Here is a 12,897-nt window from a genome sequence, read left to right on the forward strand (position 1 = left end):
GATGCGAGATGGTGTGTTTCATGAATTTCCAAGATGACAGGTGTCATCTGAGAGGGAAAATTAATTAGGAAGGCACCATGGAGAATTTGTTACAAGATTAATTCATTTATTTACATGATGACGAAGGGGCTAGAATGAATCTTCTAATACATTTTCCACATCGTCAAAATTCTCGGAATGGGCAGTATGGTCACTAAAGTCATTCTATTATTTTTCAAAATTGTAAATATTGACAACAAGATGGACAACTGTTAAAAAATGTGAAATCCTCCACACAATTAGACTTACCAAAGAATGATTACTTTGATTGCTAGGATTACTTTCATAATCTTTAAAATCATCTGAATAATTATCATTAAATTCAGAACCAGAAAATCCAGAAACTTCCTCATCATTTTGATGATCCACTACGGGATGATGCAATTCATCGTGATGGTCCACATCATCAAAATTCTCTTCTCCAAATTCATCACCATCTTCTGCATAATTTCCATCAATATCTCCAAAGTCTTCATCAAAATTGTACACATTGTCGTCTTGATGAGGATCCGAAATTTGGAATGTCCGATCGTCATCGTGATGATGATGGCTTGATTTTTCTCCAGTGGAACCACTACCACCAGCACTTCTATTACTCTTTTCACTCGTGTTACTTTTATGACTATGAACACTATGAGTCGTACTGTGAACACTCTTTTCACTCAAATGTTCACTATGAGTAATACTGTGATTACTCTTTTGACTGTGAGTGCTATGAACACTGTGAGTACTGAGCTGACTATGATTACTCTTTGGACTTTGATTGCTATATTGACTGTGGTTACTTCTTTCACTCTTGGGAGATGGCTCAATGTCAGAAATGTCAAGTTCCGAGTCGTCAAATGCTCTGGTAAGGAATGTGGATTCTTTGGGAGAGTGCTTCTTTTCGATGGTTATTGCTGCTGAAGAATTATTCGAAAGGGAACCCAACATGTTGGTATTATTTCCACCTGTCACACCACTTCCAAGAGGAGGTGATGAATCACGAGTCTTTAATCCAACCAATGGTTTTAGAGGTGGCAATTTTTGAGAAAGACTTGGAAGGTCTGACAACGAACTTTCTGAGGGACTACTTTCCTTGCTTCCATCTAATGAGGGTGATGCATTATTGACTTTTGATTTCTTGGTTCGTTTTTTCATTGTGGAGCTTAATTGTTCCTCTTCAAACGAGTCATCTAGAGAGAGTGAAGGTGACACGGTGTTGGCAACAAATTCTTTTGTCGTTGTTAATGGTTGTGTGGTTTGGTTGAGAGTAGTTTTGTTTTCTACGGCTACGAAATTATTGCTTGGTTTTGACACATTCGTTGCTGGTTGTTGAGGTGATGGAGATTTTTCTTCGAATGGTGGCTGAGGTTGTTGTACAGGTTCAGAGACGATGGTCTCGGTAGTAGTCATCCTACTACTGTGCAACCATTGAGAAAAGAGTTGTAACAACAAGGGTTCTTGATTTCCCAACTCTGTGACACAATTTTTTGAAGAATTTTCCAACTGTTCCAAGACATTCTCTCTATTTTCTTGTTCCAAATTGGCTTCTGGTAACAGCACACTTTTTGTAAATTTCAAATCATAGAAATCGAAATATTCCAATATTAATTGTGACAATAAGTGATCTGATAAGGTTCGATTGTAAAATGAAACAGCGTTCCACATTTCAAAAATTACATGTCCCGTAATTCAACCTACTTTCTGAATTGTTTTTAATTTGTTGTATTTTCTGATTTTGGAAATACACTTCTCCTCCTCTCGGTCTTCCATGCAAGACATCATAGACACTTGCCCTCAATTGAGCCTTGTACCTTCCGATCACTCCGGCACAAGTCAAAGATTGAGAAACGACCTCTTTCAATTCCAATAATTGTTGTGGATTGTTGTTGTTGTTACTGAGAAGAGCACTCGCCATGACGGTATTTTTATATTATTTTTTTTTGTAGAATTTTTTGGCGGGAATGCTTTTTTTCGTTTTTGGAAAACACAGCAAACATCAACACACCACATCATCTGATGAACGTGCATGAGCCTCGACTTTACTCAGTATGTGACATTGGAAAAGGGTGAGCTATTCAAGTTTCCCAAACCGTTTGAGTGGTTGTGTTAGTGACAGGTTGTCTCTCTGCGATTAGAAGGAATTGTATCTTCAAAAGAAAAACAAATTACAAACTCAAGGTACTCTTCGTATTGTTCAGTTCACTGTTGTATATATTCACGCAGTCTCACAAGAAGCGGATCATTAATTGTCTTGTTCAACACTTTCAACAACTCTGGTAAGACCAATTTCTTGTACATTTCTTTGAACAATGGATGATGAACAGAAACTGCGTAATTATAAACCAAACTCGATGGTTTTACACCATTCTGACACTCTGAACAGAAATTCCATGATTGAGGATTTTGAGAAGTCTTGTCAATGATTTTTGCTACTTGCGCTTGTTTTGAAATTCGTAAACAATTCTTACATTTCACAAATTCACCTCCAAAATGAATACCATGAAATTCTATGAGAGTAATACCTTCAACATCCATGTGTTGACATTCCATCGATAACACACAACCTCCTGAAGATCCAGTCATCACACATTCATTGGTCATGATGAACTCTTGATCTCTCTGATACTGGTGGTCATAGTTGGGAACCCATTCCGTTTCGGCATCATGGTCTCTCTTCTCCACGAATGGAGGCAGTACTTTTCCTGTACTCAAACACAGCTTTCCGAAACCATGAAATATATTTTCAACAAGCTCATCGGAAGGTGCCCAGTTCCTATAATTCGTGTGCGATGAGAGAAACGATGAAAATGGTTGTCCTTCTACTCCTGGGTAATGTAAGGTAAAGCTTGGATGACCAATTTGTAATACTGTGGGACAAGGAATGAACAGTACTTTGGATCCATATTCCTGCTCCTCCTCCTCATTATTGTTAGGACCTAATTCAAGTTGATGCAGCGAAACATCTAAGAAACCAAAATCTCCTTCCATTGCGAGAATGGGATCTTGATACGTATTTTCAATTGCTGGGAAATACTTTTGGGTTTCCATGTGATTGTACTTCCTTTTCATGGCGTTAGGGATGTTTTTTCCTGAGAACAGCACTTGTTCTTCAATTAGTTTTATAGTTGTTGAAGCAATTGTTTCCTTTAAGGCTTCTTTAAAAACGAAAGGTTTATATTTGAAATCAATCACATGCGTATTCGTGATGACTGTATTCGGCAACAAAAAGAAACAAGTACCAGTTCCCTCATCATGACCGATGCGAGCCATTCCGTATCGAGCTTTATCTAATAACGGTTGAATGCTCTTCAAGGTGAATAACTTATCTTTTGCATATTTTGCAATACTCGGTGGAATCAGTGAGCCTTCGTCCACCCTGAACACATTAAAACAAACATGTTTAAAATCATCCTTTCTCTGTACATCTACAGTTTCATCGTCTTGTTCCGATTGAGGAACCATGACCTCCAACACTTGGCGCACGAATCTCATGGGTTCACTTTTTTTTTTAAGTATTTCACGATGAATAACTATTGAATGGTTTTGAGAACATGATTGCATTAAAAGAAGACATTTTGAATAAACATCTCACAGTATTCAAAGAACCGGTTCACTTTTTATTTACTTGTTGTTCAATGTACATTCTTCCACTTCCAACAGGTAATGGAAAATCCATGAATTTTGGCAAATCATCCTTCACCTCACACACTCGATTTTCATAATTAATATGACGTTCAGGTTGGAAGAATTTTTCTTCTTGCTTCTCCTCATTTTGAATCATTTCCAAAGGACAAAAAGCCTTCTTCATTTCTTCATAACAACTAGCCATGGTGGAAATGAATGGCGCGTGGAGTGGTCTCTGAGAGACATAACCTCCACATTCGGAACAATAATAACCTTCAAATTTGTCACTCAGATTGACAACTTTTTTGACATTGGTCGTCTCAAGGTTGTTGTTGGGAGATGAAGAATGGTTCTCAGCACTGGTCCATTGAAAGTTTTGTAATTCCAATGAGTAAAGAGAAGGGAGCACTTGTACCTTTTCGACAATTTCGACAATGACAGTAGGTAGAGAACATGCGAGGGCCAGTCACAGAGAAGGCGAGTTGACCACAACGGCATGAACCCTTTCGAACTTTTGGATTGGATTGAGAGCTTGTGGAATTCATTGAAATTGGTTGACTTGAAACTATTTGTTTTTTTGAATGGAATTTGCAATGCTTTGTTGCAACAATTGTTTTTATTGTTGGATTCATAGAGAAATAGTTGAATTGAGGACATTTTGAAAAGCCGTGGAGGACTGTTATTTTCTTCCCTCAGTAATAAATTATCCTCTGTTGGAGTGAGAGTAAGGAAGGACAAACTAGTAATGTCGCACTATTTCCATGGCATCTTAAGATGTTATAATTGGTACAGATACCTCTGCTACTCCATGGACATCAACGAGAATGTCTACTTGACCTTATATCAATATGATATTCTACAGTAAATTGATCGTTCACAAATTCAGCACCATCTTGGAGCAAACAATACGTATATATCAGGAACATCACGTTTATTGATCAATCCAAATAAAAATTCCATACTGAAATTGAGGCATCAACGGCACATGTAATGATTTGTTTTTCATCGGGTGACCATGAACATTTGGATACAACCGCAGTGCAAGACCCTTTTCCAATGACTTGTTTCGTCTTAATGTCCCAAACTTTCACAAGACCGTCATTTCCACAAGAGGCTAAATATTTTCCACTTGGACTAATACTGATATTGCTAATTTGAGTATTCTTGTCTTCAAGCATGTCTACTTGATCTGGAAAATCAATGTCCCAGAAACGAATTTTTCCGTCACCGCCACAAGTGATCACTTCAAGTTCATGATCAAGTCTTTGTGAAATTCCTGTAAAGCCTGGACATGATCGATCGGCAATGGAGTGGAAAACAATTCTCTTATTCTTTTGTAAATCGTAGGTGTAGACAAATTTATCCATGCTCGTCGTGTGAAGTAAATGAGCTTGTCCATGATCAATTTTCACTCCTGTCACAGGTTTGGTGTGGTCTGAAAATTGTCCAAACATTTCTTGATTTCGCATGGACCACAGTCTTACGACACCATCGTGGCCACCACTCACAAGAACTTTACCGTCAGAGTCCAAGCTAGTGACACCTCCTTTGTGGGTGTTTACAATTTGCCAATCTTGCTGATTTGTTTTCGTGTTGAAACATCGAATAAATCCGTCAGACCAACCTGTCACGACCTTTTCACCCACATAAATGATACATGTAGGTTTTGAGGTTTGAGTGGCAACGACAAAGGTATTGAGAGTGAAATAATTTTCCAAGTCCCAAACGCGAATCGTTCCATCTGAAGAGCATGAACAAAATTGGTCACTCTTTTCACTGGAAAATGCCACATCTGTCACCTCACGAACATGACTCTCCTCAATGAGCTCATTCTCAAGAGTGTCCATATTGAGCCGATAAATTTTTCCACTGTCAGTTCCAGCCATCATCACTCGTTGTTCCGAGTGCAAACTCAATGAAGTGACTCTTCCTACAAGCTTTGTTTCTTTCTTAATTTTCCAATTGGTATCATTTCCTTGCAGCATTTTAAGTGAGCCGTCGCTACATCCACAATATAAAATGTCTTTCTCGTTGCACAGGGACATGACACTCGACGAGACTTGAATGGAGTTTCTATATATTGCATTCTTGATATTGAAAATCATAATCTCTCCTGTTTTGGTACCGGCATAACAAAATTCTCCACTCTCATCAATGCATGCTTCTAGATACTCTCTTTGAAAGCCTGCAATTCTTCCAGGGAGCTGACATACGCGGGTTGAAAGAACAAATTGCATGGCCTTTGCCTCGTAGGCCCATGAACACACTTGAATGGAATTGTCTGTGGCAATGATAAAAGTATAGGAAGGTCGTCTCGGATTGAAATCGGGAGTGAGTGGTGACGATGCCACAAAGAACGCTGGACGATCGATTTTAGATCCTCCAGCAAGCTGTCCAGTTTGTGTGTCCCATATGGAAACCTTTCCCGAGCCGTCTGAATGATGAAATCCGAAATGAATATTGAACAATTATTATTAAATCAACAGTTATAAAATATAAATAATAAATAAATGTTTGTTACGAGTGGTGATGAGGAGGGTTGTTTGGAATATAAATTTTCAAACTCACCTGAAACTGCAAGAAATTTATCATCATGAGTGAAAGATAAAGACATGACTCGATTAAGATGACTCTCAATTCTAAATAGCACCTTCTTTTTTGCCAATTCCCAAACAATCACGGTTGCCATTTGGCCTTTTCTCTTTGTTGTTCCCATTTGAGCAGTTGCTAATAATCGTCCACTATTGGTCAAAGCCACACAAGTAATCTCTTCATCGTGCTCGGTTAAAAATTGTTGATTATGAGGATCTGTTGTATCTCCAACTACCAACACTCCTCCAATGGGATATACAATATATTTACTATTCCGAGGATGAATAGAAATTGTATGACCATATTTTCCTGTATATCCAATGACGTGTTCCAACTCTAAAACATTGTTCTCTAGATCCGACATTTTGAAATTGTTACAATTTAGATATGTGTTGACAACCTATGTATTGGATCCGATCAGATGTATGCGTGTTGTTGAGGAGAATAAAATGTAGATGTTGATCTTATTTTTTTTTGTAACTTTCTGGGCGGTATTTTTCCCTCCAATTTTTACTGTTTCGTTTACAACTTTTAAAAAAAATGTCTCAAACATCATCACGAAGAAGTTCAACGGCATCATCATCGGAAGGAGGTGCTGCATCGGTGCACTCCACAGCGAGTTCCACTCGATCCAGATCAAGCAATAAAGCACCTGGAGATCCATTCAAGCAAGAAGAGTTTACAACCTCGGGAGCAGAAACAGACACATCCGAAGTTCTTTCAACAACCGATGACAATCTAACGGATAAGGAACAAGTAATTCAAACCAGAACTTCTCCAGAAAGTAGAGAAAGTGGGCGATCAGGGAAGAGCTTGAACAAGCAATTTTCCAATCAAGAGAACAATTCTATTTCGTCTCCGGCAAACTCAAAAGATGAACAATTGGTACATGATTTACCTCGACCCAAGTCGAACAAATTTGCCAAAGAAATTGAAATTCAAACAGAAACTCACCCGGTGGAATCATACATTGATCCCAAGTATGAATTTTCGCAATGGAAACTTCGAAAGAATGTCGTGCAGGCTGCAGATTTAAGAAACAAGAAGGATAGTAAGGCTCAAACGATTCAATCGCATTTCAGGAGGGACAATGATTGTCAAGTTTATCTCAAAAAGTATGTATTTTGTTGTGTTTCACAGTCTAGCAGTCTGACAAATTTACATCGAACATTAGAGAAAAGGACACTCAAACGCCTAAAGAAACAGGTACCAATCCAATCAAACATACGCGTTATATCAAGGGTCTTCGAGGTAACAAGGATGCCAAAATGACAGTTGTCGAATTAAAATTCGACCAGAATTAGAGCTATTATTTTTTAAAGCAATCAACACTTTTACTTTTATTTGACTATTAAATTAGAAAAGGTTTACAAAAAAATTGTTGTACAGAGATGTATTTAACCCTTAAGTGATCGCAAACAGGGGGACATGCTGAACACTTTGGCCAAGTACATCGCCCCAGGGTAAAAATGCCAATATGGCTACCCTCCCTAAAATATTGTTTTTTGCTCCCGTTTATACGCAAAAAATGCTTGTCGGTTGGCCACAAACATTGGAGTGGGATGACCCCACTCCTAGGCCAATACAAGTAGATGTGGATGATGAAATAAACGATCCAACTTGTGACTTAACAGAAGAAATTGAATTCGAAGATCTTGTTGGAGATCATCAAGCGGATTGGGATTTTTATGTTGATGATTTTGAAGAAGAGCAAAGAAGAGGGCAATACAACAAAGCTCAAACACTCCCACACAAGAAGCCCAATCATTTTATTTTCGTGTTACCAAAAAATCAAAAAAATAACTATTTTTGTCGTTGCAAGTTCCCAAGGGACCAGATTCAATAAAGATTCAGGGGCACTTGCAGTGTTTTGTGTCCCCAGGGCTGCGATCACTTAAGGGTTAATAAAGATACTTATTTATATAACATTATTTTCTGGAAAAATCATACAACGATGAGGGTGGAGTTTGTTGTGTCGAATTGCTCGAGTAATGGCTTGGTTGGTTTTCAACCCTTCGTGGTTGAAGCCGCTTTCTAGAAAGGCCACTTCCACCACGGGAGGACCCTCGTCCATCTCGTGACGTGACTTGTGACTTATCTACACTCGATTGAACACCTGGTTTGTATCTTGAATATGAAAATAACTTATTTCCATTGGACGCTGCAGCTGATGAGGAGCTGTTGGAGTTGGGAGACCGTGTACTATAATTTGGAAATGGTACCATCGGTGGTTGTTGTGGTTGTTGTGAATGGTGAGTAAGGCCACCTTGTTGGTTTGCATAAGGAGGGTAAGATTTAACGCCTTGATACTGTACATTCATAGGTTTCTTGTTGTTTCCAAAATTATTCAGGTTGGCTAATGGAGATACATCATCTCCATTACTGCTACTTTGTGCATTATTATTTTGGTTGAGGTTTTCATTGTTGTTATTTCCTGTCATTATATTTATATGCCGTTGATAAGATTGGTAGGCCATGATGTACCATTAACAATCCAAAGTTGAAAAACCCATAATGCAATGTTAATCCAATGGATATGAAAAAAAACAAATGACACTTACGTGACACACCAGACTGCACTCTGCTATTCATGTTATACTTGAGAGGGATAGGTACTGAAATGCCAACTTGGAAAAATGGATATTGCAAGGCTTGACTTGCTGTGGGTCTTTTCATTGGATCAAATTTCAATAAATCTGTCATGAGTTGAATAGCCTCATGGCTCGCGTTTTGAATAATATTCTCTAATGGAGTTGGAACAAATTGTGGAAATTTCATTCCCATACTGGCCGCTAGTTTGAGGCCGTCTTCCCATGTCTCTCGAGTTGGAGTTCCCAATACGGAGCAAATCTTGAAAATTTCATCTGGCTCACTTCGTCCTGGAAAGAGTGGTCGAAAAGTGTACAACTCGGCCATAATGACACCCACAGCCCATAAATCAATCGGTGAGTTGTAATTTTGTGATTTCATTAAAACTTCAGGTGCACGATACCATCTCGTAGAGACATATTCGGTGAACGGAGGTCGTGAGCGAGTTTCTTTGGCCAACCCGAAATCTGCAATTTTTACAGTATCTCTATGAACCAGTAAGTTCTCTGGTTTCATGTCACGATGAAAGTATCCACTCTTGTGCATGTAGGCAAGACCTTGAAGGACCTGATAAATTATATTTCGAATCTTTGATTCCGAGAAGAGTTTGTCGCGATCTTTCATCACTTGATATAAATTTGCCTCCATAAACTCAAACACAAAATATAATTCTTGATTTTCACGTATCACTTCTTTGAGTTTGATAATATTGGGATGATTTAATTTTCGGAGGGTCTTTTTGGAGGAGTGATCAGATTGCGTAAAACATGTGTCAAACCAAGAAAGGAATTGTTTCGTATATTGATCGGAGAGATCTCTCATCACCAACTTACCTGTACTTCTTTGAGTTTTATACATTCTTCCCAACTCGAATAGGTTCGTTTAATTTTCTTGATGGCCACCTAAATGATTTTCATCACCACAAATGCATTTTTTTTATAATTATTCATTCCAACAACAACAAATTGTACATACCACCTCTCCGGTTTCCTTATTGACTGCTCTGACCACACTTCCATATGTTCCGGCTCCAATAAGCTGATTGAGTTTGAACCGATTCATTCTTTGATCCAACCGCGAACAACAACCAGCCCAACGTTTTTTTTTTATCGTTGGTTATTTTTTTGTAGTTGAATCTAACTGATTTTGGCGCCTTTATTTAAAATTGACACTTGGAACCAACCAACGACTTCGTTAAACACATGGAAAGTACCCAATGCCACTTGTGTCGAATAAGATGTTATCATTTAAAGAAGCGAGGAAAAATATTATCTCTGTCCATCTCAAAACCATATGGAAATGAAAAACCTTCTTTTTGGAATTCCCGAACAGACCATGAACATGATCACACCTTGAGCACATTCCAAGGGTGAGAGGCCCTTAGGTCCTCTTGTAATCCGAGCATCATGATAGATAAACAACAACATATTGCACAACATTGTTTTCTGTTCCATCCAATAACTCTGAGAGCTGGAGTAGCATTTGTCATGATGCATTGCTTTTGTTATGGAACGTCTAAGATCCAAGTTCAGTTTAAAAGCAAAACTTTGAACACAACAATACTGAGATTTGTCGGTGACATCATCAATTAATTTTACAAAAAAATGCTTTCTTCCACTCCACCATCATCATCACCGCATCTTTCTCCATCTTCATTGGATCTCTTTTCCAATTTACCAGAAGAAGTCATTGCTTCCATTTGCTCCTTTTTTATGAAAAATTCAAAAACCAATCTTGTAGAGAGGAATTTAAAGAAACAAGAAATTTCTTCATTGATGAGCGATGAAGAGGCTCAAGCCATTACCATTGATGATCTTGTGGATATTTTTCCATTGGCATTTGTGAATAGAACCATCCGAGAGAAGATTTTGAATAACAAGTATATTTGGAATGAAAATATTATTCTTGATTTATCGGAATTTGCCAAATCAGACCGACTCTTTCGTTATATGAACAAAATTAATGATTGGAGCAGTTGTCTTTCCGATGAACATTTGATCATGCTGGCTGAGAGAGAACGATTGAAGATTGCTATTGAATTTCTGGAAGGACTAGGATTGGCCGAATATATCAAAAAGCTCAAAGTGAGCTGCATGTTGAAAGATACCAAAAATGGAGAATCAGCATCATGGACAGATTTGATCGTGAATACATTTCCAGCTGTCTCAAGTTTAGTATATTACAGTTTTTCTGATAAGGCCAATCGCTACGATCATTTGAACGTTTCAAAGGACTCGTGTTGGAAAAATCTCAATCATGTGAGCGTGTATTTTGATAGCGTCACACTCATGTCACTGATCAAAAATCATGACACTATTACATCTGTGGCCTTCTCTCCAAAATTCTCAGACTCTAATTTTTTGGAAACACTTTCAAAGAATGATTCTCTATTGAAACACGTGAACTCACTCGATATTGATTATCGATTTAAATTTGAGCAAATTTCACGCTCTCCTCTTTTACCCAGATTGAATTCCCTAATGATTGATACATGTGACATTAATGGGTCTTTCATTGGTACAAGATTATGCCACCTCACCAAACTTGTCTTGAACAATGTAAGAACCTCACTTACCCTTAAAAATTTCACATTTCCAAACATGAAAGAATTCCATCTATCATACAATTCAATGATGACCTTAACCATGGACAATGTATTGATGCCATCTCTCGACCAATTATCCATTCAATCAGCAGATATTGTCATGACCGCTCATGAAAACACTGAAAATAAGATGACCTTTCCCAAGTTGACATCAATCAAATTTGGCCATTGTCATTACGACCCTTCGTTTTGGTTTGGTCAGCATCCACACCTCACCACCCTTTCACTTTCAGACACCGACATTTATTATGCAGGAATATCTGAAGAAAGTACCCGAGAAATTTCCATTGAAAATCATTCTTCGCTGGAAATAATTCACGTGAGTAGCCTCAAGGCAATTTCCATCATGAATTGCCCTTCTCTGAAACGAGTGTATATTGAAAAAACGAACCAAATTTCACTTCACAACAAGTATTACAGTGTTGTGGCAATTTCTGGATGTACCAACACGCATTCACAAGTATCAATTGTTGGTGATTATTGTGGAAAATTAATTCTTCCTGAATCGGTTGCATTTCTTTCTATAGATGTCAAAGCCATATCAATTTTAAATTGTTACTACACTACAAATTGGTCAGATATAATACCAAAAAACAGTCATAATATGACACTGGATTGGTTATATATTTATTGTACGGACAAAAATCCTACAAAATTGAACAATATTATTTCTAGTTTCAAAAAAGTGAATCATTTGAAATGTACATTGAGTTCTTTACATACATATATCATTGAGCAACAAATGGTGAATCCTCGTGATTTTGAAACAGAAGTATCAAAATTGGCTTGTAAAATAGTGACTCACTCTCAAGAAATAGACGTAGAGAAAGTATTGAACGAGTATAAGCATTTACATACATTGTGCTCTGGATCGAAATTGAATTTTGAGAAAAAAATTTGTAGCAGCCAATCCTTGAAACATCTTGAAGTGAGCGCTACCAAATTGTCCATTGCTGGATTTCCAAACTTGAAAACTCTAATATTAGCCAATTGTGTGGACCTTGTCATTGATATGGATCCATTGTCACACTTTTTAGAAGAATTATCAATTTCATCATCGACAAGTAAGTATTGACCAAGGTCCTAGTTTGGAATTTATGGATCAACAATTTTGTTACAAAATTCGTCAACTCTCATGATGGCATAGATGTGAAAATTACTTGCAACCACTCAATGACAAATCTCAAGTTCTTTTATTTGGAAAATCTGAAAAACCTCAATATTTCTGTGACCTTGAATGCACCCAAACTGAGAGAAGTCATTATACATTCCATTCGAAGTATTGATCCCAATCAAGAGATTATTTTCAATATTACTCATGCTCCGAAATTACTTTTCAAATATGTGACATTTGAATGGAAACCAAAGTACACAAATTTACGCTCAACTGCCCAAAATCAACCAACAACTGCATCAAAAGCACCCCACAATGGTTCAGGTTGTAGTGTTTTATAAATTGATCA

General features: G+C 37.6%; 6 protein-coding genes across 6 annotated transcripts; 2 read left to right on the top strand and 4 right to left on the bottom strand.

Annotated features, from left to right (window-relative positions):
- Positions 1–129: 129 nt before the first annotated feature.
- C9374_010044 (uncharacterized protein) lies at positions 130–1,939 on the bottom strand (the record flags this gene model as incomplete). The annotated part of the gene is made up of 3 exons (XM_044685545.1): positions 130–204; positions 289–1,649; positions 1,723–1,939. 3 exons carry the CDS (start codon positions 1,937–1,939, stop codon positions 130–132), a joined length of 1,653 nt encoding a protein of 550 aa, XP_044544214.1.
- A 284-nt stretch (positions 1,940–2,223) lies between these two features.
- On the bottom strand, positions 2,224–3,516 carry C9374_010045 (uncharacterized protein; the record flags this gene model as incomplete). Its single annotated transcript, XM_044685546.1, has 1 exon — positions 2,224–3,516. The coding sequence occupies one exon, from the start codon at positions 3,514–3,516 to the stop codon at positions 2,224–2,226; it is 1,293 nt and encodes a 430-aa protein (XP_044544215.1).
- Positions 3,517–4,586: 1,070 nt separating this feature from the next.
- On the bottom strand, positions 4,587–6,604 carry C9374_010046 (uncharacterized protein; the record flags this gene model as incomplete). Its single annotated transcript, XM_044685547.1, has 2 exons — positions 4,587–6,082; positions 6,217–6,604. The coding sequence occupies 2 exons, from the start codon at positions 6,602–6,604 to the stop codon at positions 4,587–4,589; spliced, it is 1,884 nt and encodes a 627-aa protein (XP_044544216.1).
- A 176-nt stretch (positions 6,605–6,780) lies between these two features.
- C9374_010047 (uncharacterized protein) lies at positions 6,781–7,544 on the top strand (the record flags this gene model as incomplete). Its single annotated transcript, XM_044685548.1, has 2 exons — positions 6,781–7,355; positions 7,415–7,544. 2 exons carry the CDS (start codon positions 6,781–6,783, stop codon positions 7,542–7,544), a joined length of 705 nt encoding a protein of 234 aa, XP_044544217.1.
- Positions 7,545–8,168: 624 nt separating this feature from the next.
- Positions 8,169–9,891, bottom strand: C9374_010048 (uncharacterized protein; the record flags this gene model as incomplete). The annotated part of the gene is made up of 4 exons (XM_044685549.1): positions 8,169–8,674; positions 8,802–9,564; positions 9,663–9,731; positions 9,805–9,891. 4 exons carry the CDS (start codon positions 9,889–9,891, stop codon positions 8,169–8,171), a joined length of 1,425 nt encoding a protein of 474 aa, XP_044544218.1.
- Positions 9,892–10,433: 542 nt separating this feature from the next.
- On the top strand, positions 10,434–12,889 carry C9374_010049 (uncharacterized protein; the record flags this gene model as incomplete). The annotated part of the gene is made up of 2 exons (XM_044685550.1): positions 10,434–12,498; positions 12,582–12,889. The coding sequence occupies 2 exons, from the start codon at positions 10,434–10,436 to the stop codon at positions 12,887–12,889; spliced, it is 2,373 nt and encodes a 790-aa protein (XP_044544219.1).
- Between the last annotated feature and the right edge of the window lie 8 nt (positions 12,890–12,897).

The sequence above is a fragment of the Naegleria lovaniensis genome, assembly GCF_003324165.1.
Source record: "Naegleria lovaniensis strain ATCC 30569 chromosome Unknown tig040, whole genome shotgun sequence".
In the NCBI taxonomy this organism is placed as follows: Eukaryota; Heterolobosea; class Eutetramitea; order Acrasida; family Naegleriidae; genus Naegleria; species Naegleria lovaniensis.